The sequence below is a fragment of the Chiloscyllium plagiosum genome, chromosome 4 (assembly GCF_004010195.1).
Source record: "Chiloscyllium plagiosum isolate BGI_BamShark_2017 chromosome 4, ASM401019v2, whole genome shotgun sequence".
In the NCBI taxonomy this organism is placed as follows: Eukaryota; Metazoa; Chordata; class Chondrichthyes; order Orectolobiformes; family Hemiscylliidae; genus Chiloscyllium; species Chiloscyllium plagiosum.
In genome coordinates, this window is record NC_057713.1 from 37,803,382 (window position 1) to 37,825,194 (window position 21,813).

Below are 21,813 nucleotides of genomic sequence, written 5' to 3' on the forward strand. Positions count from 1 at the left end.
TGAAGTGGTATCACTTACTGGAAGGTCACAAATTCCACGTGTCTTGAATACGTCTCAATATGTCATTGAGCTTGAGTGCTGTTCACTAAAGGGCAAGATGAGCTTAGAATGTTTGAGGTATTGTGCCCAGGCATTCAAAAACACATATAAATGGCTGACTTGATATTTCTATTCCAATATTTTATAGCGATGGAAAGATGGGTAGGAACAGGGACTGGGATATTGTTGCTATTTCAGAAATGTGGCTGAGGGAGGGACAGAACTGGCAGCTCAATGTTCCAGCGGACAAGATGCTGTCAGAAGGGTCGAAGGGGATTGGCGACCTTGATTAGGAAAAACATCATGGTGGTAATCAGAGAGGAAATTCCCAAAGGATTGTTCAGTGAAGCAAGAACTGAGAAATAAATAAACTTGGACAGGATTGTACTGCAGACAATCTTTTCCCTCGGCCGCCTACCCCCAGCCAGGGAGATAATTCCCGGGATCTGATTCCGTCTCCCATAACATTATGGGAAACTTTGGGAGAAATTGCAGTGCTCCTCGCAGAGATATTTAGATCCATCGACAGCCATAGGTGAGGTGCTGGAAGTCTGTGGAGGGGTCTTGTTCTGCCATGATTGAAGAAGCAACAATGTGGAGGAGCCAGTGTTGGACTGGGGTGGACAAAGTTCAAAATCACATAACACCAGATTATTGTCCAACAGTTTTATTCAAAAGCACTAGCTTTTGGAGCGCTGCACCTTCATAAGGTGGTTGTGGAGTATAAGATCATAAGAAACAGAATTTCCAGCAAAAGATTATAGTGTCATGCAACTGAAATGATATATTGAACAAACCTAGATTGTTAAGTCTTTCATCTTTTTAGAATGGGTTTCAGGTTTTGGTTCATTAATATGTAAATCCCAGGACTACTTGTAAGTCATCTATTCAAGATAACTTGGGGTTATCTTGAGAAGATGAATTAAAAGAAGTTCTGGGATTTACATATTAATGAACCAAAACCTGCAACCCATTCTAAAAAGATGAAAGACTTAACAATCTCGGTTTGTTCAATATATCATTACAGTTGCATGACACTATAATCTTTTGCTGGAAATTCTGTTAATTATGATCGTACACTCCACAACCACCTTATGAAAGAACAGTGCTCCAAAACTGAGTGCTTCCAAATAAGCCTGTTGGACTATGTCCTGGTGTTGATTTTTGACTGATTTGAAGAAAGACTGTGTGGAAAAGCCAGGAATCTGGAGACTAATGAGCCTGATGTCAGTAAGTTGTTGGAGGGTATTCTGAGCAACAGGATCTACATGCATTTGGCAAGGCAAAGACTGATTTGGGATAGCTAGCATGGCTTTGTGTGTGGGAAATTATGTCTCACAAAGTTGAGTGAGATTTTTGAACAAGTGACTAAGAGGTAGCTGAAGGTAGAGCTGTAGATGGCATCAACCTGGGCTTTAATAAGGCCTTCTAGAAGGTTTCATATGGTGGACGAGTTAGTAAAGTTAAATCACATTGGGTCCAGTAAGAACTCAAATGATTGGATACAAAATTGACTTGACAGTAGGAGACAGAGGTATTCATCGCTGGTCACTGGAAGCCTGTGACCAGCGATGTGCCACTAGAATTAGTGCCTGGGTTCACTGTTGTTCATCATTTACGTAAATGATTTGGAGGAGAATATAGGAGGCATGGTTACTAAGTTTGTGAATGTCACCAAAATTGGTTGTATAGTGGACAGTGAAGAAGTTTATCTCTGAGTACAATGGGATCTTGATCATTTGGGTCATTGGACTGAGGGATGGCAGAGAGATAATGTTGATAAAGAGGGGTGCTGCATTTTGTTTAGACGTTTCAGGGCTGGAATTGTATAGTTAGGTCTTGGAGTGTTTTCGAACAAAGAACTAGGGTGAGGGTGCCTAGTATCTTGAAAGTGACATCACAGGTAGGCAAGGTGCTAAAGATGATGTTTGACATTGAGTACAGATTTGGGAAATCCTGTTACGGCTGTATAGACATTGGTAAGGCCACATTTGGAGTACCCATTCGCTAAACAAAAGCTTGACTTTTCAGGAGTTTTGGGTTGAGCAAAATGTAACGGTTGTCTTTTTTTTGGTTTCTGGATGACTCCAAGGTGAAATGGCTCAGTGGAGTTGTCTCTGTCATCAAGCAGGTGTGCTGCCTGCAAATTATGGTTTATCATGGGATCGGAATGTTGCTCAAGGCCAGCATTTATTATCCAAATGAAATTGCTTTTGAGAACCTGGTGAAGTTTAACCTTTTATTCAACTCCTGTCAAGCTCCTCTTTTCTTTTTGTAAGCCTTCTCTGGACCCTCCAATGTCAGCACATCCTTAATTCCTCACTGTATTCCAAATACAGTCTGATGATAGACTTAAACAGCCTCAATAGTACATTTCTGCTGTTGTTTTCGAGCCTCCCGAAATGAATGTTGACGTGGCATTTGTCTTCCAGACTGCCGACTGACCAGCCCTCGTTAACCTTTTTAATGTGCTTCAAATTTCTGGTGCCTCTCCCTGTTTCAAAAATATTCTCTCCCTTTATTCTTCCTACTGAAATGCAGAAGCTCAAACTTCCTCACATTTTATTCCATCTGCCACGTTTTTGCCCAGCCTCTTATGCTCCCAAGCGCTTCTCTAGTCTCTCTGTTTCCTCAACACTAGTTGCCCCTCCACCTATCATTTGTTGCTAACTTTGCAGATGATAGAGTGCCATCAGTTCCTTCATACAGATCACTAATGTCCAACATCAAAAGTTGTGGAACTAACGCAGACTCCATTTGTCACTGGCTGCCATGCTGAAAAACGACCCTATTATCCCTACTCTCTGCCTTCTGCCAGTCAGCCAATCCTCTATCCTTGCCATTAACACCATGAGCTCTTACCTTATTTAGCAGCCTCTTGTGTGGCAACTTGTCAAAGTCCTTTTGGAAATCCAAATTATGTCCATTTGCTCTCCTTTGTCTAATGTATTTGTTACCACCTCAAAGAATTCTAACAGACTTGTTAGATATGATTTCCCTTGATGAAACCATGCCGAAACAGCTCTATTTTATCATGCACTTCCAAGTACTCCACAATCTTATCCTTAATAATGGACTCTTAGAGTCTTAGGAAGAACTGAGCTTAGGTAAACTGGTCTATAGTTTCCTGTTTTCTGTCTCCTTCCCTTAAGCAAGTTACATTAGCTATTTTATAGTCTTCTGGGAGCCTCCCTGATTCCAGTGGTTCCTGCAAGATCACCACCTCTGTCTCTACAATCTCCTCACCTCATGTCTTCAGAACTCGGGTGTAGTCCATCTCGTCTGAGTGATTTATCTGGCTTCAGACTTTTCACTTCCCTGGCATCTTCTCGTTCATGATGGCCACAACATTGACCTCTGCTCTTTCAATCTCTTGAAGGTCTGATATACTGCTCATGTCTTCCACTCTGAAGACTGATGCAAAATAATTGTTCAGTTTTTCTACCATTTCTTGATTCCCGATTTAAGAGTTCTGCAACCTCATTTTCCAGAGGTCCAGTTCTGTTCTAGCTTGTCTCTTAGCTTGGAAAATATCTTAAATAAACTCTTGCATCTTGTATGTTAGTGAGTTTTGTGAAGATTTGTAGCTGAGGTTGAGGTTCCGGATGTAAGTTTGCTCGCTGAGTAAAACCTTCCAGCTGAGTGAGCAAACTTACATCCTTATTGTGTGTTCTAGCTAGCTTACTCTCGCATTTTGTTTTTAAATATATTTTTATCGAAAAAAAGGGGAAAGTTTTTTTGGAATATTTACAGCAGATATGAAACCAAACAATTCAAACCAATATTAAAAAAACAAATCCACTAATATCATAAATAATAACTAAGCTACATAAAGGAATATCTTGACAACAATAATAACAGCTCAACGAATCAAAGCAATAGCCCCTCGATCATCGAGCACATAAGTTTATGTATATTCATATGTTCGTAGTTCCTCCTCTCTGGATGCCAGACTCATTGCATAGATTGGCCATGGCTGTATGAAGGCTCTTATAAGTGTGTCGGACAAATCTGTACCCAGGTACTCCAAAAGGGGCCACCAAATCCTCTAAAATTTCTCACTTTTATGGTGCACCATACTCATCAGAAAGTCCAAGGGGATATGCCCCATGACTAGCTTACACCAGTTCTGGGGGATTTTCCTACACCCGCCCTAATAAAATGTTTTTTCTTGCACAAAAATGAGGATACTGAAAAACCTTTTTTTTGTGTACATCTAATAAAGTGAATTAACAAAGCTAAGAAGAGGAGATACTAGGTCCATCTCTAACTCCATCCCAAGGCATTCTGTATTTTGCCTACCACAGCATTCCAGTGTGCCAGCAGTCTTTGGCAGGACCAAAGACTATGACTAAGTGTGCTCATGCTCATTTTATATTTAGGACACAATGGAGATGCTCTTGCTTAAAATTTTGCAAGGCAGTCTGGGCCAAATGGACCCTGTGGAGAATCTTCAGGCATTCCTTCAGGTGTGGGTCCTCTACGAATCAAGATCCTTTTTGCATTTTCCCAGATATCCTCCCACATTTCAGAAGAGATCCCAGTATCCAGATCCCTCTCCCATACCTTATAGAGCTGTTCGGTCTTGTCCGAGGGACCCCCTCCCAATGGATGATGAGCATTGCTAACAGATAATGTATCCTCAACACATTCTTCTCCATGTCAGACTTAGAAGAATCAATTACGAGTGTGGTCTTTTGTAGTATGAAACTTCTAATTGGAAAGAAACGAAAGAGGTCCCGACTGGGCAATTCATATTTCTGAACCAACTGGTCAATGGACATCAATATGTCCCCTTCGAATAAACACCCAGGCATGACATGCCCCTTCCTACCTATAGTTTAAAACCTGAGTCCATCATCCCTGTCTGAAAGCCCTATGGATGTCAAAAATGATGTTTTAGCAGCATTGCCCTCCATGCCTTTACTGTATTGATGACTATTGGGCTATGGCAATATTCCTTAAGTGTTCTCATTTTGTCTAAGAACAGCAGGCTAATAAGGCACATCTTGCTGAGTTACTTCAATGTCCAACCCAAGTGAGTGAGGGTCCCCTGGACCCAATCACTCACGTAAGATAGCAATGAGCTTAATTGATAGTTTTTGATATCTGGGAGGCCCACTCCTCGCAGTCTGTAAAGTAACAGCAATTTGGTAACAGCCAACAGTGATCCCAGAAAAAAGAACTGAACCAGCCATTCTGTCTTCTAAATATTTGCTTAGTTAAAAAGCAGAGGAAGCATTCACTCAGGATACAACAGGCGGGGCAGAATGTTTATTTTAATGAGGGCTATCTGACCTAATCAAGAAATTGGAAGCACTTCCCATCTCCCAATGTCTGATTTGTTTCTGTCAAATAAATGGACAAAATTGGTTTTAAGTCGCTGATCAAAAGCAGGAGTAATAAATATACCTAAATAGAGAAAGGCCTCCTGTGGCCATCTAAAGGGAACTAAGATCCGTCCTCAGGATCTTCGGAGTCCACCCATGGACCTCGCCTCTGATTTCATAAAGTTGATGTTATAATCAGAGAAGCCACCAAATAAATTGATGCATTGTATCAAGGGTGGCACTGAGACTGTTGGGTTTGATAAGACAAGAATGTCATCCCATCCTATGCGATCACATGTGACTTCGTCTCCATTTCTGGAGCAGTTATATTGGGATCCCTACATATTGTCTCTGCCAGCGGTTTGACCAACAATGTGAAAAGCATTGGTGATCTGTGCTGACTGCCCCTGCCAAAATTGAAGTTGCTTCGCCACACGCCATTGTTGAGGACTGCAGCAAAAGGGTCACTATACAAAACCTTCACCACCTGACAAAGGTCTCGCCCAAGTGAAACTGCTTTAAAGTATAAAAAAGATATGGCCACTCTATACTGTCAAATGCCTTTTCCACATTGAAGGAGATCACTAATCCCTGTACTGATGGCTGTTGACATACTTGGATCATGTTAGGTAACCTACTGAAAATATCTGTCGATCTGCAAACTTTTATGAACCCCATCTGGCCCTCCTTAATGATGGAGGGATACTACAGTTTATAGCTTTAATGCCAGAGTCTTAAATAGGATTTTGAAGTTGGCATTCCGGAGTGAAATGGGCCAAGAGCAAGCACAGTCCTCTGTGGTCTCTTCTTATTTCAAGAAAGAGAAATGTTTGTCGCCCTTAAAGATAGTGGGAGGAGGCCACGACTATGTGAGCCATTGAACATACTAAGTATCGGCCCTGACAACATACTTATAAATTCCTTGTAATACTCACTGGGGAGAACGTCAGGATCCGGGCGCCTGTCCATTCTGGAGCTGTGTCACAGCATCCTGCACCTCTTGCTCCAACAGCATGGTATTAAGGAGAGACTCTTGTTCAGGAGTCACTCCCAGAAGGTCCAAATTCTTCAAAAAAGATTCCATCCTAACTCACTCACCCACCCTCAAAGCTTTCAGATTGGTATAGTTCAGAGTAAAATTTCCAAAATGTTGCATTAATTATTTTAGAATTGTAGGTTAAATTTCCAGTGTCCTCCCTGATCGAAGTAATGGCTTGGGGGGGGGGGGCACTCCTTTTCCTGGCAAGGTACTTGCCTGGCGTATCCCCATCCTCAAACAACCTTTTACTTACAAATGTAAGCTCCCTCTTGGCTGCCTGTGTGAATATGGAGTTCACCCTTAATGTTTTTTTTAGTTATCCTGTGCTGGATTTTAAAGGCTCCCGAATCCTCGTGCTTCCCACTATTTTTCACCATGTTGTGTACTTTCTCTTTTGCTTTTATGATGTCTTTGACTTACCTTGTCATCCACAGTTACCTTGTCCTCAACTTTCTTCTGGCTTGGGATGAACTTCTGCTATGGCTCATGAATTCTCCCTAGAAACTCTTGCCATTGCTGCTCCATCATCTTCTCTGCTTGGTTCCCTTCCAATCAACTCTGGCCAGCTCCCCCCTCATGTCATAATAATTGCCTTTAATTAATTGTAATACCATAAGGTCTGATTCCAGTTTCTCCCTTTCAAACTGCAGGATAAACTCTTAACATATTATGTTCACTGCCCCATCGTGGTTCCTTCACCTTAAGCTCATTAATCAAATCTGCCCCATTACATATCACCTGTACTCTTCTAACAAGTTCAACATCACCTCTTTGCTCTTGTACTCTATGTCCCTATTAATAAAGCGAAAAACACTATGCTTTGTTTCCTGTACTGTGCACCTGTACTGCCACCTTTACTGATCTGTGCACAGGTCCTTGTGCTGTTGCACCCCTTTGACAATTGTCATCCATTTTATATGTTGCCTGTCAATGTTCTTCTGACCAAAGTGCATCACCTGACTTTTGTTTGTATTGAAACTGATCCATCGCTTGTCTGCCCACGCCTCCAACTTGGCAATGCCTGTTTGGATTTCCACACTATTCTTCTTTCAGTTTATATTTGGCACCACCTCTGTTCCATGGAATACTGAAATGTTATGGCCAGTGACTCCACAATTTTTAACCTCGTTTAAATCCCTAAATACATCTTGTCTGGTTCAAATATCTTATTAATTTTAAGTGCCAACAGTTTGTCCAAGACCCCTTCCCTATTAATTTTGAACCCTTCCAGTGATAGTTTTTTTTCCTCTGTCACCATCCTCCTTTTTTGTGAAGACTGATGCAAAATCGACATTTAGCACCTCAGTCATGCTCTCTGCCTCCACCTGTAAGTACCTCATTTGGTCTATGATCAGCCTAACTACTACTTTTAAGCATTCTCTTGCAGCCGATATGCCTGGAGAAGACTGAGATTTCTCTGTCAGCTGCTTAGAAAACAGGAGGAAGCCTAGCAGATGAACAATGTGAAAATTTTGAAAAACAACAACTCTTTTCATTTTTGACGTTTATACTTGTACATGTTTCTGTCTTGCAGCAAAGTAAGGCCAGTGCAGCCAGGGATTGGACAGACCAGGAAACTCTGCTGCTGTTGGAGGTGGGTACTTATCATTCATAACTTTACTCCTGTGGCTTTGCTAAAAGAGTTGGGGAATAGCAGTTAACAAGTACAGCATTAATATAGATTGTGTTTTATTTTGAGCTTTGTGAAGAGATAATCAGAGTAAGTATGTCAATTGTGAACTATTCAGTTATAAAAAGAACATAAGAACTCTGAGCAGGCGTAGGCTGTTCAGCCCCATGAGCCTGCTCTGCCATTCAGTAAGATCCTAGCGGATCTCACTCTTGACTACACTTGCTTGCCTGCTTTCTATAACCCTTCAACCCATTCCTAATTGAAAATCCACCATACTTTTGGGTAATGAATCCCATCGATGCATGATCATTCAGGATAAATAATCTCTCCTCATCTGTTTTAAATCTGCCACCCTTTATCCTAAATCCATGATCTCTCATCCTGGATTGCCTGACACAAGGAAACATCCTCAATTTCTATTTTGTCAATACTCTTGAGTTCCTCATATACTTCAGTTAAATCTTTTCTTGTGCTTCTAAACTGATCAGTTTCTTTTCATAAAATAAACTTTTCACCTCTGGAATCTTGTGAATCTTCTCTGAACCTTCAAAAACAATTATAATCCTTTCTCAGTCATGTGTTTTGTAACCGGTGTTGCTTTGAAATCCTCAGCAAAACAGAAGAACTCGTCAACTACGCTGCACTTCGAGTCAGGTTTTGTAAGTTCAGTTCCAGTTCTCAGTAGACCTGGCACAACACTTCCCTAACCCCCGTGGACTGGTCTGAACCTGTCTCGACACCCGTACTACCACCAGACCTGAACATCCCTGACACCTCCTCTTCCCCACTTGCTGTCCGGCCTGATTTTACCCACCTATCCCCAAGATCACTTACCTTGCCACCAGCTTCCCCCCACCCTACTCCTTTTGGCATCTTGCTTGTTGGCACTCTTCCCTTGCTCATCTGACATTCTCTTGTCCTGACATCCTACTTATCGAGCACCCCACTAATGTGGCATCCTATTCATTGTATCACAGTGGTTGTCAAAGTGGCTGTCACGTTCTTTAAAGTTCAGAATACAGCAACTGATTGATAGGAATGCTATAAGACATCTTCCTTTGCCAGTTCTCTACCAAAAAAGAACGGTTAGATTCAAAGTGTGGCTCTCCATTTCTGAGAAAGAACTGAGCAGAATCTCCTCCATTCTCTCCGTGAGATTTCCAGTTCTTGGAAAATATGACGAAAATTAACTTTGAGCTGAATAAAACCAAAAGCTGCGGATGCTGAAAATCTGAAACAAAAAGAGAAATTGCTATACAAATTCATCGGGTTTGGTAGCATCTCTGTTGAGAGAAAGTAGAGTTAACCTTTTGAATCCATTGATGCTTCTCCAGAACTTTTAGTAGCGAGAGAAAGTTGGTATGTGAGTTGAAGTGGAGGTTGATGAGAAAAAGGAGTGAATGAATGGCTGGAGATGGAGCCTGGAAAAAGAGAGCTCGACAGTTAAGTGGGCAAACAATGATAGTCTCCCAGGGAGAAAAAAAAGAGTTGACAGTGGGGATCATTAGTAAATGTGCTGAAAACAGCCCAAGTCATGGCACAGCCTATGGTGTAGGGGTAGATGAATGATGTGGAAGGACGTGTTCAGGCTATAAAATTATTGGACTCATCATTTGAGTCCTGAAGGTAACATCGTCTCCAAATGGATAGTGAGATGCTGTTCTTTCAGCTTTCACTTGAGCCTCGTTTAAGCACTGCAGCAGACCCAAGACCATATTGGCCAGGAAGCACATTGCTCCCTCACTGTAAAAAATCAAGTCATCAATAAGCAGCCATTATTTTACCAAGACGCTGACCCTGGAAGTTGTCTTAATAATTTTAAATGTTTCAATTATATCACCTGTTTCTTCATTCGAGGAGACATGTGCCTATTATACTGTCCTCCGGCCATTCCCCTCATCTGAGGAACCAGTCTCCAAAACCTTTTCTTGCCTACCCTGCAGTGCAGGTACATTCTCTCTTTGATAAGGAGACCAAAGCTGCATGTTGTACTCCTGATGTGGCCTCATCAATGCCATATACAATTATAATTAGTCCTCTTCCCTGGATACTTCAGTGCGTCTTTGACAGAATCTAACATATCACGCACCTGTCTTCTTGCTTTATGATTCATACAACGTATTCAGAAGGCACTTGAATGTTGTTGACCTTTATTACAAACCACCTGGAGAAGTAAAGTATAGTAGTTTTGCTACAAGTGTTCAATGTTGGTTGAAACCACACCTCCTTCATACTGTGTGCAATTCTGATCTTCAGAGAAGAAGATTGATGTTGACTCCTTTGATGCAGGGCTTGTCTTGAGAGAAAATGTTGAGAAAGTTAGGTCTAATTTTAGAACAATGAACTGAGTTTATTGAAACAAGGTTCTTGCGGGTTTTTGACATGGTAGGTGCAGGGAGAATGGTTCCTGCAGCTATCTCGAAATGGGGCCCGCAACTTCAGAGTGAACAATTGAATTGCTCATTGAATTTCTGTTGAGAAATTTCCTGCCAAGATATTATTTGTATTTGGGTTTGGGTTATTGAATTTGGGCATGAATATATTCAGATTTTTCATCTGCAAGATAATCCTAAGATTATGGTTTGCTGAATAGCCTCCTGTTCCTCCAACTTTTATGTTTGTATATACGAAGCCCAAGGCCCTTTTTGACTGCAAATATTTCCTCGCCTCAACATTTAAAAATTGTTTTTTATTTTTCTTTCCAACATAATTTCACACTTTTGTCACAATTTATTTCATTTGTCATGATCTTGCACACTCTCTCCCTTCTAGCCTGTGTTTTTCCCTCTGCAGCCTCTTCGTGTCGTCCTCCCCATTCATTTTCCAACCTATGGGAACTTGAATATATAACACATTCTCCTTACCAAGTTATTAGTCTTAATTTCTTAGCCTCAGCTGTTTGCAATCATCCTTGGGGTCTCTCATTGGCAATCTGAAGGTCCTAACCAATGTCCCTTTTTATTCCCACTGTTTTGTATCTGGTAAACAATCCTAAATCTGTGTTACTACGTTTTCCCCTCCCATGAGTTATTTTTGTGTGATCATGTCTTGAGTGACAATTTATCAAATGCTTCTTCAAAATCCAAGTCTGCAACATCGACTCCTATCAGTCTTGCTAGTTTCATCTTTAACAGATTTGGCAAACACCATTTATCTTTTATAGTCTTAGTGAATTTGCTTAATTATACTGTGTTTTTTTATTTGCTGTATAAGTGTAATGCTAACCATCATACTATCATGCAGTACAAAATAGGCCCTTCTACTCATCAAAGATATACGACTATACTTCTCTACCATCAAAAATATACTACTACCTTTGCTACTCTCTCTCTCTTGCACTCGGCCTACAGCCTTGAATGTTATGACATTTGAAGTGCTCAAGGTCAAGATTAGAGTGGTGCTGGAAAAGCACAGCAGGTCAGGCAGCATCTGTGGGGTAGGAAAATTGACGTTTCGGGCAAGAGCCCTTCAGCAGGAATAAGTGTTCATATAAGTACTTTTAATGGTTAAAGTTTCCTGCTTCAACTACCATCTCAGGCAGTGCATTCTAGATAGCTACCACTCTCCTGGGTGAAAACACTTTTCCTCAAATACCCTCTAAACATTGTGTTTCACTTTTTAAAATTATGCTTTTTAAAATTTTAAATTTTCAAACTATAAAATTTTGAATTTATTGATGGTGTGCCAAGTGATATACATTTTTCTTTGCTTTTGTTACTTTTACTTTTACTAACGTCTAATCCTTGGACAAGATTCTGATATGTTAATGAATTACAGAAATTCTGTGTCAATGAACCCACTATCTCTTTAGTTACACTACGTTTGGAAACCAAATGAAGTTCATCAGAGTGAGGTTATATGTGTCACTCCTTTGTCCTATCAAAGCTGCCACAGACATGATGCACTAAATTAATTGTTTTCTGTGTGGAATTATTCAATGGCTTTGCAACAGAGGAAAATTGCATGAGTTTAGCATGCTTATTGATTGTACAGTTGTTGTTTCTTGAATTACCAGTGAAACTTTACAAACTGGATGTTGGTGTGAAGAAGTTACTTGATGTGAAGATACTCCAGTGGGCAAGCATCAGCTTAAGAGTACTCCAGTTATCTTTGGTAGAAGAAAAGTGAGCTTTATTGGTGTTTGAGCGTGCACCTGCTGGCTGAAATTTGAAGAGAAAAATATACCAACTATTAATGTTTATCAACTTTACACATCAACAAGTCTGAGGAAGAAATTGTCCTTTACTACTTAAAAATCCAATTTGATTGGATAACTGGAGGAGTATGAAACTGAGTGATTTCAGTTTCTGGTTTTGGCTGCATGAACTCCATCGAGTCATGCCTTGAACTTTTCTAAGTTCTCCATTAACTGCAAATATATTTTGTAAATGCTATTGACTTTTATAAAACCAAAACTCACTTAATCTTGCTTTTTAGGCTCTGGAAATGTACAAAGATGACTGGAATAAAGTATCCGAGCATGTTGGCAGCCGTACACAAGACGAGTGTATTTTGAATTTCCTGCGACTGCCCATTGAAGATCCTTACTTGGAAGACACCGACTCCTCCCTTGGCCCTCTGGCCTTCCAACCTGTTCCTTTCAGCCAGTCTGGGAATCCTGTCATGAGCACAGTGGCATTCCTGGCCTCCGTTGTGGATCCTCGAGTAGCTGCAGCAGCTGCCAAGGCTGCTTTAGGTAAGTAATATCTAGAATTTGCCTTTGCAATCTGTTAGATTCATGTAAGTCTTAAACTTGCCTGCCATATTCTTTGATGCTAATATGTCCTCACGCTTCATGCTGATTTCCTTTACCTTTTGTCTGTTATTCACCCGACATCTGTAATTTTCTTTGAGCTTTTGTCTTGCTTTACAAAAGTAGCTTGCATGGTTTATGCTTGCTAACAATATTCCAGCTGGAATGGAGGCATAGTCATCAATGGGGTCAAGTCCCTTGTGTTTTGTTGTTGAAATCTTGTGTCCCTTTTCCACCAACTGTCATTAATAATCTGCAGCTGATGCAGGTATCAACTTGAGAGTTTGTTGAGTAAGGGAGCTGTATGAGGAGGGGACTTGTCAGGGAAGCAGGTCAGCAGCTGAGTGGTGAGTATTTTGCTGGCTGGCTTTAATTCTTAAAACCCTGGAATTTTATTGATAATTGAAACGTTTCATTGATATTAGGTTTGTGAACCGTAATTTTTATTAGGATTATTAGGTTTGTAAATTATTTATTATCGATTTTATAATATTAATTAAGGCATAATAAAGATGGCTCAATGGGTAATACACTGCAGCTGCATGACACGGAGCTCTTAGAAGCCAGTGCAGTCCAGAGCAAAGGCACTCATGCTGTTTCTTTGGCACGTGAAACTATCTTTGAGCTGGGAGTTGAGCTGCAAACTGTGATGCATCAATGAGAGATTAAGGTTTATGGACACTTGTTCCAGGAGGCAGTCACATCCTTTAGGTTAGTGATTCTGATTTGATAAAGGATCAAGAACATAAAAGGATGACTGGAATTGAGGCAGGAAATGGAGGAACCTCAGTCTTAGCAATTGTGCCACAAGTTTGGCGTACTTCCAACATGTTTGGGTAAGTTTGAGGGCTAGGAGGTAAAATAATGAAACAGATTTTGGCATCATGGTGCAGGAAACCATTTGATTAGGTGGAGCAAGAGGCATGTGGTGGCAGCATGGGAGATTTGACTTGGACTCTGTCCTCTCCAGCAAACATCAGGAGTCCAGAAGGCAGTTTTATCTGCCTGGTGCTAAGATATGGGGCATCAGGGGAGGTGATGGTGTTGTGATAATGTCACTGGGCTAGTAATCCAGAACACGAGACTGAATTTCTGGTGAGATGGATTTGCATTTCATTTCAGATGATAAAATTTGTATTCAATAAAAATCTAAAGTGAAACTAGATTAATGGTGACTGTTGATCGTCATTAAAATCCACCTGGCTCACTAGTGTCCTTCAGGGAAGGATTTCTACTCACCTCGATGTGACCCCAGTTAAATCTTTTCAACCTGAAAAAGACCCATTAATTTGTCCCTTGTAGTAGAGACTTCTACTAGGTCTTTCCTCCAGTGAGCACCTTGCTTATCTGATTTGTTTGTGTTCTTTAGTGTCCTCTGTTGTGAAGGTCAGTACAGACTCTAGGTTTAAGTTTTCCGCTATGTCTCTGTTCCCCATAATTAATACCACCATCTAAGTGTCCCACACTTAGTTTAGCTATTCTCTTTGTGTTTTGAAAAAGCTCTTGCAGTTTCATTTTACATTTCCTGTCAAATTACTTTAACAATAAATTCTCGCTTTTTATTTTGGCGTTTTAATCATCCACCGCTGGTGATTTAAAGTTCCCAATCTTCTGGATTGCAACTAGTTTTTGTCACTTTGTGTAACTTTTGCCAACCGTAGATGTTTCGCCCTCATCAAATCCTACTTCGTGATCAATGTAAATTTTGAATGAGTGTTATGAGTCTGCTTAAATGTGTGGTACGGTTCATCGACTGACTTAGCCCTTGGTGTATTATCTGCCTGCTTGAGATAATTGTTTCTTCTTACTTTTACAACTGCCGTCATTTAAGTTGAGAACACTGATTTGAGACCTTTAACTAAGAGATACTTCCAGTCCAAGCCCATTACATCTGACTGTATCAAAAATAGCTTGTTCTCAAGTTGGTTTTGCAAATTCTTCTGAAAAACAAAATCCCTGATGCACTCTACAAATGCAATAAAATGTGGGGAAAATGTGAGGTCACACACTTTGATAGTAAGAATAGAGGCATAGACGATTTTCTAAATGGGGACAAAGTTCAGTAATCTGAAGTAAAATAGACTTCTGAGTCCTCACCCAGGATTCTTGCAGACTTGCAGGTTGAGTTGGTAGTTAGGGAGACAAATACAATGTTGTCATTCATCTCAAGAGGACTCGATTATAAAAGCAGATACACTTTTGAGGCTTTATGAGGTTCTGGTCAGACCACATTTCGAGTATTGTCAGCAGTTTTGGGCGACATACATAAGGAAAAAATGTATTGGCCCTGGAGCGAGTCCTGAGGAACTCCATGAGAATGGTCCCAGGAATGAAAGGCTGAAAAGAGGAGGAATGTTGGAGGATGCTGGGGCTATAGTCGATGCACTTTCGAAGGATGAAGCGGGGGATCTGATTGAAACTTAAAGAATGCTTAGTGGCTTGGACAGAGTAGATGTTGGGAATTTGTTTCCATTGGCAAGAGAGATTAGGACCCAAGGGCAGAGTCTGAGAGTGAAGGCAAGACCTTGGAGAACTGAGATAAGGAGAAACATCTTTAGCCAGAGAGTGGTGAATTTGTGCAACTCTGAGTACATTGAAAACTGAGAAGTTCTTTTTTGCAAAGGGAATCAAAGGTTGCAGGGAGAAAATTAGAAAATGGGGTTGAAAAACCTATCAGCCACGATTGAATGGTGGAGTAGATCCATTGGTCCGAACAGCCTAAGATCTGCTCCTGTGTTTTATGGTCTTCATCTTGACTCTTGGCCCTGTCCACCTGATTTGTCCAATCCAATATGCAAATTAAAAGCACCCATAAAAATTATGTTGCCCATTGTGCATGCCTCCATCGATTCCCAATTTATACTTTATCCCACAGTGAAGCAACTCTTCGAGGGCCAATTGACTGTTCCCTCCTATGACTTATTTGTCTTGCTATTCCTCACTTCCTCCACTGATTCCACTGAACAATCTATTGCAGTTCCATCACTGTTCACCCTGCAGTTTATACCATCCTTTTCCAAGAATGTTCCCCTATCTTGTTGGCCTGTTGGTCAAATAGTCCAGTAGTCAGATGCACTTGAATTTTAAGTTCCCATTCATGGTCACTTTACAGTCCCATAGCTATCAAGTGATATTAATTGTGTTGTCAACTGACCTATCTTGTTACAAATACTTTGTGCATTCAGATCAAGAACATTAATCTTTGACTTTTTAACTATTACAGAATCTCAGAACTGTTATACTGCAGAAAGAGGCCATTCGGCCTATTATGCTTGCACTGGCTCTTCAACCAAGTATCATAACCTAGTGCAAATCTCTCTTACTACTTCCCAATTCTGTGCACAGCATTTCTATCCAAATAATTATCAATGCCCTGTTGAATGCCTCAATTGAACCTATCTGTACAACTTTTTCAGGCAGTACATTTCATATCCAAAATATATTTTGTGAAAAAGTTTTTTTTTTCTCACACTGCTCTCACTACTTCAAGTCAATGCCCTCTCATTCTTGTTCCTTCGAAAAACAGGAAAAGCTTCTGCCTATCTACTCTATTCATATGCCTCATAATTTTGGAAATCTTTTGTACTCCCACCCACCCTCTCTCTGGGGAGAACAGTCCCAACTCCTTCCATCTGTCCTCATGGTTGAAGTTTCTCAGCTGGAGCTGTGATTATAATCGTTTCTGCACTTTCTCCAAAGCATTTTACCATTCCAATAAGATGGAGCCCATAACTGTACGCAATACTCCATTGAGATATTCCAACCAGTGTCAAATTCAACCTCCCCTCCTTGTTCTTGGACTCTGTGTCCCCATTAATAAAGCTTACTATAACTGTCCTTTATTAAATCCTTCTCCACTTATCCTTCTGCCGTAATGAACTGTGCAGATATATCTTGGGTCCCTTTGCTCCTGTACCTCCTTTTGAATTGTACCTCTTATTTTAACTTGACTTTGTGTTCTCCTGACCAAAGTGCGTCTTTTCTTATTTCTCTGCTGCCATCTATTTGCCCAGTCGATCACTCTATCAATTCTTTTTGGAGTTCTATACTACCCTCCTCACAGTTACAATCCTTCCAAGTTCTGTGTCATCTTTGAAATTCTCTCCTGAATGCCATGATCCTGATCACAAATATATGTCAGAATAAGCACGGGCCCCAGGGTCCTCCAGCAACCAACAATTGCTGCTCTGGTATCGTGGATTCCAGCAGTTCCAACGTGCTGGAGTTGGAACGCATTGCCTGCTGACCCATTTCTTCTATGTAATTAATTTAAAATGGTTTAAAAGTGAACTTATTAACTTTTTTTTGACCTGAAATGATGTGTACTAGTTTCAACCACTTGGCCAATCATGGGAGAGATGGAAGAAATACCCACCAATCACCTATCTGTGTTCTTTTGATGTTGCAGTTCAGCTCTGACAGGTAGAAGCAGGGTTGAGGAAGTTCTTGGCTGCTGTTTTCTTATTTATCTCCCTCTGCTGGTGTTTTCTGTCAGAGAATCTGGAAGTGCTGTTCTCTGACACTGTTCTCTTTGACACACTTTATGAAATTGCAGTCCCCATTCTCAGTCACCCTCTTGCAGATTTGCAGAATCCTCATCTTTTTCTTCTCGTTGGTGACTCTCCTGGTTCTTTCTCTCGTTCTGGTGAAGCTGTTGAATGGCTTGGAGTGGTACTGGCAAATTGTGGTATTCCCATGAATCTGCTGCTCTTGTACTTGGTCATTCTTGTGGGTTTGAGGTTCTGTCTACGGAGCCTTGGTGAGTTTCTGTACAGCTTCTTGTAATTGTTATGTAAAACTGCTGCTGCTGCTGGTGGTGGAGAGAGAATTTTTGTGACTATGGTACAAATCAAGCAGCATGCTATATTCTTGACTGCCAGGCTTCTTCGGTGTTGTTGGAGCAGCACTTATCCAGCCAAATGGGAAGTATTCCATCACATTCCTGACTGTGTCTTTATTGATGGTGGGTAGGATTTGAAGTCAGGTGGTGAGTTACTTGCGACCAAATTCCGAGTCTCTGACTTGAGATGTGTGTATTGCTGGCTGGACCTGCAATTATTGCCCCTCCCTGATTCCTCTTGAGAGTGTGTTGGTAAGCTGCTGCCTTCATCTGCTGTAAGTCGAACCACAATGCTCTTCAGGAGGGAATTCCGGGATTTTGACCCACTTAGTGAAGGAAGGCTGTACACAGAGGGACCATTATCATTTGAAGGCCATGGGCGTGGAGCATTTCGTTTGGTTAATCGAACGCTGGATAACACAGTTTAGCCATGCTTTGGCACCTTGTGATCTTGTTCAGATCATCTGAAATTCGGATAATCGAATGCCGGATAATTGAGGTTCCTCTGTATTTCCAAATCAGAGTGGTGAGTCGCTTGAAGGGGAGCTTGCAAGTAATGCTGTCCGTGTCCTCCTCCATAGAAGTGGTTGTGGGCGAGAAAGGTGCTGATTGAGGACCTTTGGTGGAAAGATCTTGTAGCCACAGTATTCATATGGATCATGCAATTCCACCTGACCATGTGGAAAAGTAGCCAGAGTTGGGAGAATTTGTGAAAATATAAACTGACAATAGCAGGAAGGGGCAAAGAATAAAAATATAAATGATACAAAAATAATGAAGGACAAAGCTTAACATTATTTTTCAAAACAAAACAGAAGAACTAATATTACAAATGGGCTTAAACAAGTGCAATGTAGTGGCGATTACTGAGATTTGGTTGCAGGATGACCTGAGTTCGCAACTGACTATAGAAGCATGTGTGATAATTTAGAAGGACAGGAAGCAAGGATAGGGTGGAGGAATCACTGTGTCCATTTAAAAATGATTAATAGAGGTGAAGGAAATTCAGGACACCAGGATATTTCTAGTCCCATTCTTCTGGTCAAAACAAAGTCAAGTTCCTGGGAGTGACGATAATTGGTAACCTGTCCTGAACTTCCCACATAGATGTGACTGTCAAAAAGGCGCAGCAACACCTCTTCCTCAGGCAGCGTAGCAAATTTGGCTCGTCCCAAAGGACCCTCACCAACTTTTACAGATGCATCATCAAAAATATGCTATCTGGGTATGTAACAGATTGGTACGCCAGCTGTGCTGCCTGGGACTATATAAAATAAAACTACAGAAGTTTATGAGCACAGCTGAGACCATCATGGAAGCCAACCTTCCATCCGTGGGCTTCATTTACACATCTTGTTACTGTGGAAAGGCTGTCAACATCAAAGACTCCACCCATCTGTAATGCTGTCCAACAACCTTTTCCTGAAGAAGGGCCTGTGCCCGAAACGTTGAATCTCCTGTTCCCTGGATGCTGCCTGACCTGCTGTGCTGTTCCAGCAATAAAGTTTCAACTTTGATCTCCAGCATCTGCAGACCTCACTTTCTCCTCCAACAACCTTTTCTGTCAGGCAGAAGATACAGAAGCTTAAACTCCAACACCAACAGGTTCAAGAACAGCTTTTTTCCTGCCATTATTAGACTGATTAAAGGACTCTCTAACTTGAGCTAATGTTGGTCTCGCTTCATGCATCTCCTGAGCAGTCTAACTCATATGCCTTATTCTGAGCACCCACGATATGCATGACCTTGCTTGCTATGATCTGTCTGTACTGTTTGCAAACAAAGCTTTACACTGTATTTATGTAGCTGGAAATGTGTTGCTGGAAAAGCGCAGCAGGTCAGGCAGCATCCAGGGAACAGGAGAATCGACGTTTCGGGCATAAGCCTGAAGAAGGGCTTATGCCCGAAACGTCGATTCTCCTGTTCCCTGGATGCTGCCTGACCTGCTGCGCTTTTCCAGCAACACATTTCCAGCTCTGATCTCCAGCATCTGCAGACCTCACTTTCTCCACTGTATTTATGCACATGATTACACTAAATCAAATCAAACCAGTTTTAATTTAGCCAGGTTGATATGACCAGTTATGTAATTCTGATTGTGAAGTTCAGTATTCAGAATTAGCTTGATTTTCCTCAGTTGACAGTAAATAATTCATTCATTTTCAAGACAAACTTACTTAAACAAACATATAAACAGTTTGACAAAAGGTTTTTGGATAAATCAGATTAGTTTATCTCCTGTTAACTTGTTAGATGTGGTTTCGCAACTTGCAGATTCATGTACTTTTGAGATCTGCCCCATTTTTTTTTCTTTCTTTTCTAATTGTCATCCTAATTGGATTACGTGATCCTTTGCGGTCGATATGGGATTTCTACTTGACACTACATTTTTTTGTGTTCTTTGTGGGTGATCAGTGCCCCAATATTCCTGTGGTGAAGAAATATTTGGTGTACTTGTCTCTATAAGAAGCTAGCACATGCATGCATACTTCTGAAGAGACACAAAAGGCTGACAGCTCTGCAGATTGTTAAACCTTTACCTGGGGAAAGCAGCAATTAAATGCCTCCAAAAAAAATAAGTAATGCGCTGTCCAAAATGATTCCCATGTTATTCTGCTCACTCCTACTCTATTCTTACCAGAGTGTCTTCACAGTACCGTTGTAATTTTCTCGCAAGCGGGGGTGGGGTGGATTACAGTGAATTTCTCTTGAGAAACTCTCCCAAAACTGTAAGGATGACTTATAATGGGTTCTGATCTGATGCACCTTGTTGAAATGATTTGTGACCAAAGGGAACAGCTGCTGTCAGCCAAGTTAAACACTCTGACTCAGTTCAGTAGTACCAAACTCTTAGCATATTCTCCAGCTCAGATGTGTGACCTCCAAGTTCTCAAGACGACATGGCTGTGAATGAGCTTCCTGATTATTGTAGGTGCAAAAAGTGTGTCCGGTTCCCTTTGCTTACCATCTGTCCTTTACTTAAAAGTTAAAGATGTATTTGTATGCGTCCACTTAGTAACTTAAAGTTAACATTTGGATACCCACTTATTTCATAACAACTGTCAATGTCACTCTCCTGGCAGTAACCACTCATTGCTGTGTTCCACAAGGCCCACATGGCTTCAGTCCTCACTGCAACCATGGCCGAAACATGGTCAGTGAAGATGAATTCACTAGGTGAAATGGGAGTGACTGTTTGTCATAAAGGCAAGTTTTGAATGACTGTAGCATCAAGGAATCTGAACAAACTTGGGGACAATGTTAATCAAGAGAGAACCTTGCAGGGTCGGGTTACTGCCCAGCACAAAGGATATGGCTGTGTACCGTCTCAGCCCCAAGATGTCACATGTATGGAATGCGATGGCATATTGTCCATTTAATTAGACATGTAGCTCCAATACCAATCAAGAACCTAACAGAATCCAGGCTACAGGAGCTTATTTGGCTCCTCAACCAGCTTCTTAAAATTGACTGACTTCATAGAAGATGCACATCTGAAACTCTTGGAAGGGCAGCATCTTCCAAACCTTTTTGCTCTACCATCTATAAGGGCATGAGTAGCAGATGTATTAAAATAAACTACCTTTAAAGTTTTTATCCGAAGCACAAAGTACTTTAGTCAAACTTCTGGAACCAGATTCTGTGCTGATGGTGTTCTGCAACAGCCAGAATGTTGTGGTTCCAGAAATGAATCAGTGGAGTCCTCCAGTCTAACTGGAGGTGAGCTGGAAATGTTAACTGTTCTGGTGATCCCATTGCGACATGAACAAGTATTTTTTTTAAAAGAAGTTTTCTTTTATTGATACTTTTCCTTTTTCCACAACGCAGGCAACATCCTGGTAAATCTTCTCTGCACCCTCTCCAAAGCTTCCACATCTTTCCTAAAGTGAGGCGACCAGAACTGCCCACAGTACTCCAAATGTGGCCTAACCAAGGTCCTGTACAGCTGCAACATCACTTCACGACTCTTGAATTCAATCCCTCTGCTGATGAACGCTAATACACCATAGGCCTTCTTACAAGCTCTATCCACCTGAGTGGCAACTTTCAAAGATCTATGAACATAGACCCCAAAATCCCTCTGCTCCTCCACCTTACTAAGAACCCTACCGTTAACCCTGTATTCCGCATTATTATTTGTCCTTCCAAAATGGACAACCCCACACTTGACAGGGTTGA

The 21,813-nt window shown here is 41.1% G+C and overlaps 1 protein-coding gene across 2 annotated transcripts in view; it reads left to right on the forward strand.

The window, feature by feature from the left end:
* The window catches only part of smarcc1a (SWI/SNF related, matrix associated, actin dependent regulator of chromatin, subfamily c, member 1a), a 218,938-nt gene that overhangs the window by 104,811 nt on the left and 92,314 nt on the right, over window positions 1-21,813 (forward strand). For both annotated transcript variants that reach the window (XM_043687999.1, XM_043688000.1), the window contains exons 19-20: window positions 7,943-8,002; window positions 12,479-12,737. In XM_043687999.1, the coding sequence (XP_043543934.1) occupies window positions 7,943-8,002; window positions 12,479-12,737 (319 nt within the window). The remainder of the gene's footprint in view (window positions 1-7,942; window positions 8,003-12,478; window positions 12,738-21,813) is intronic.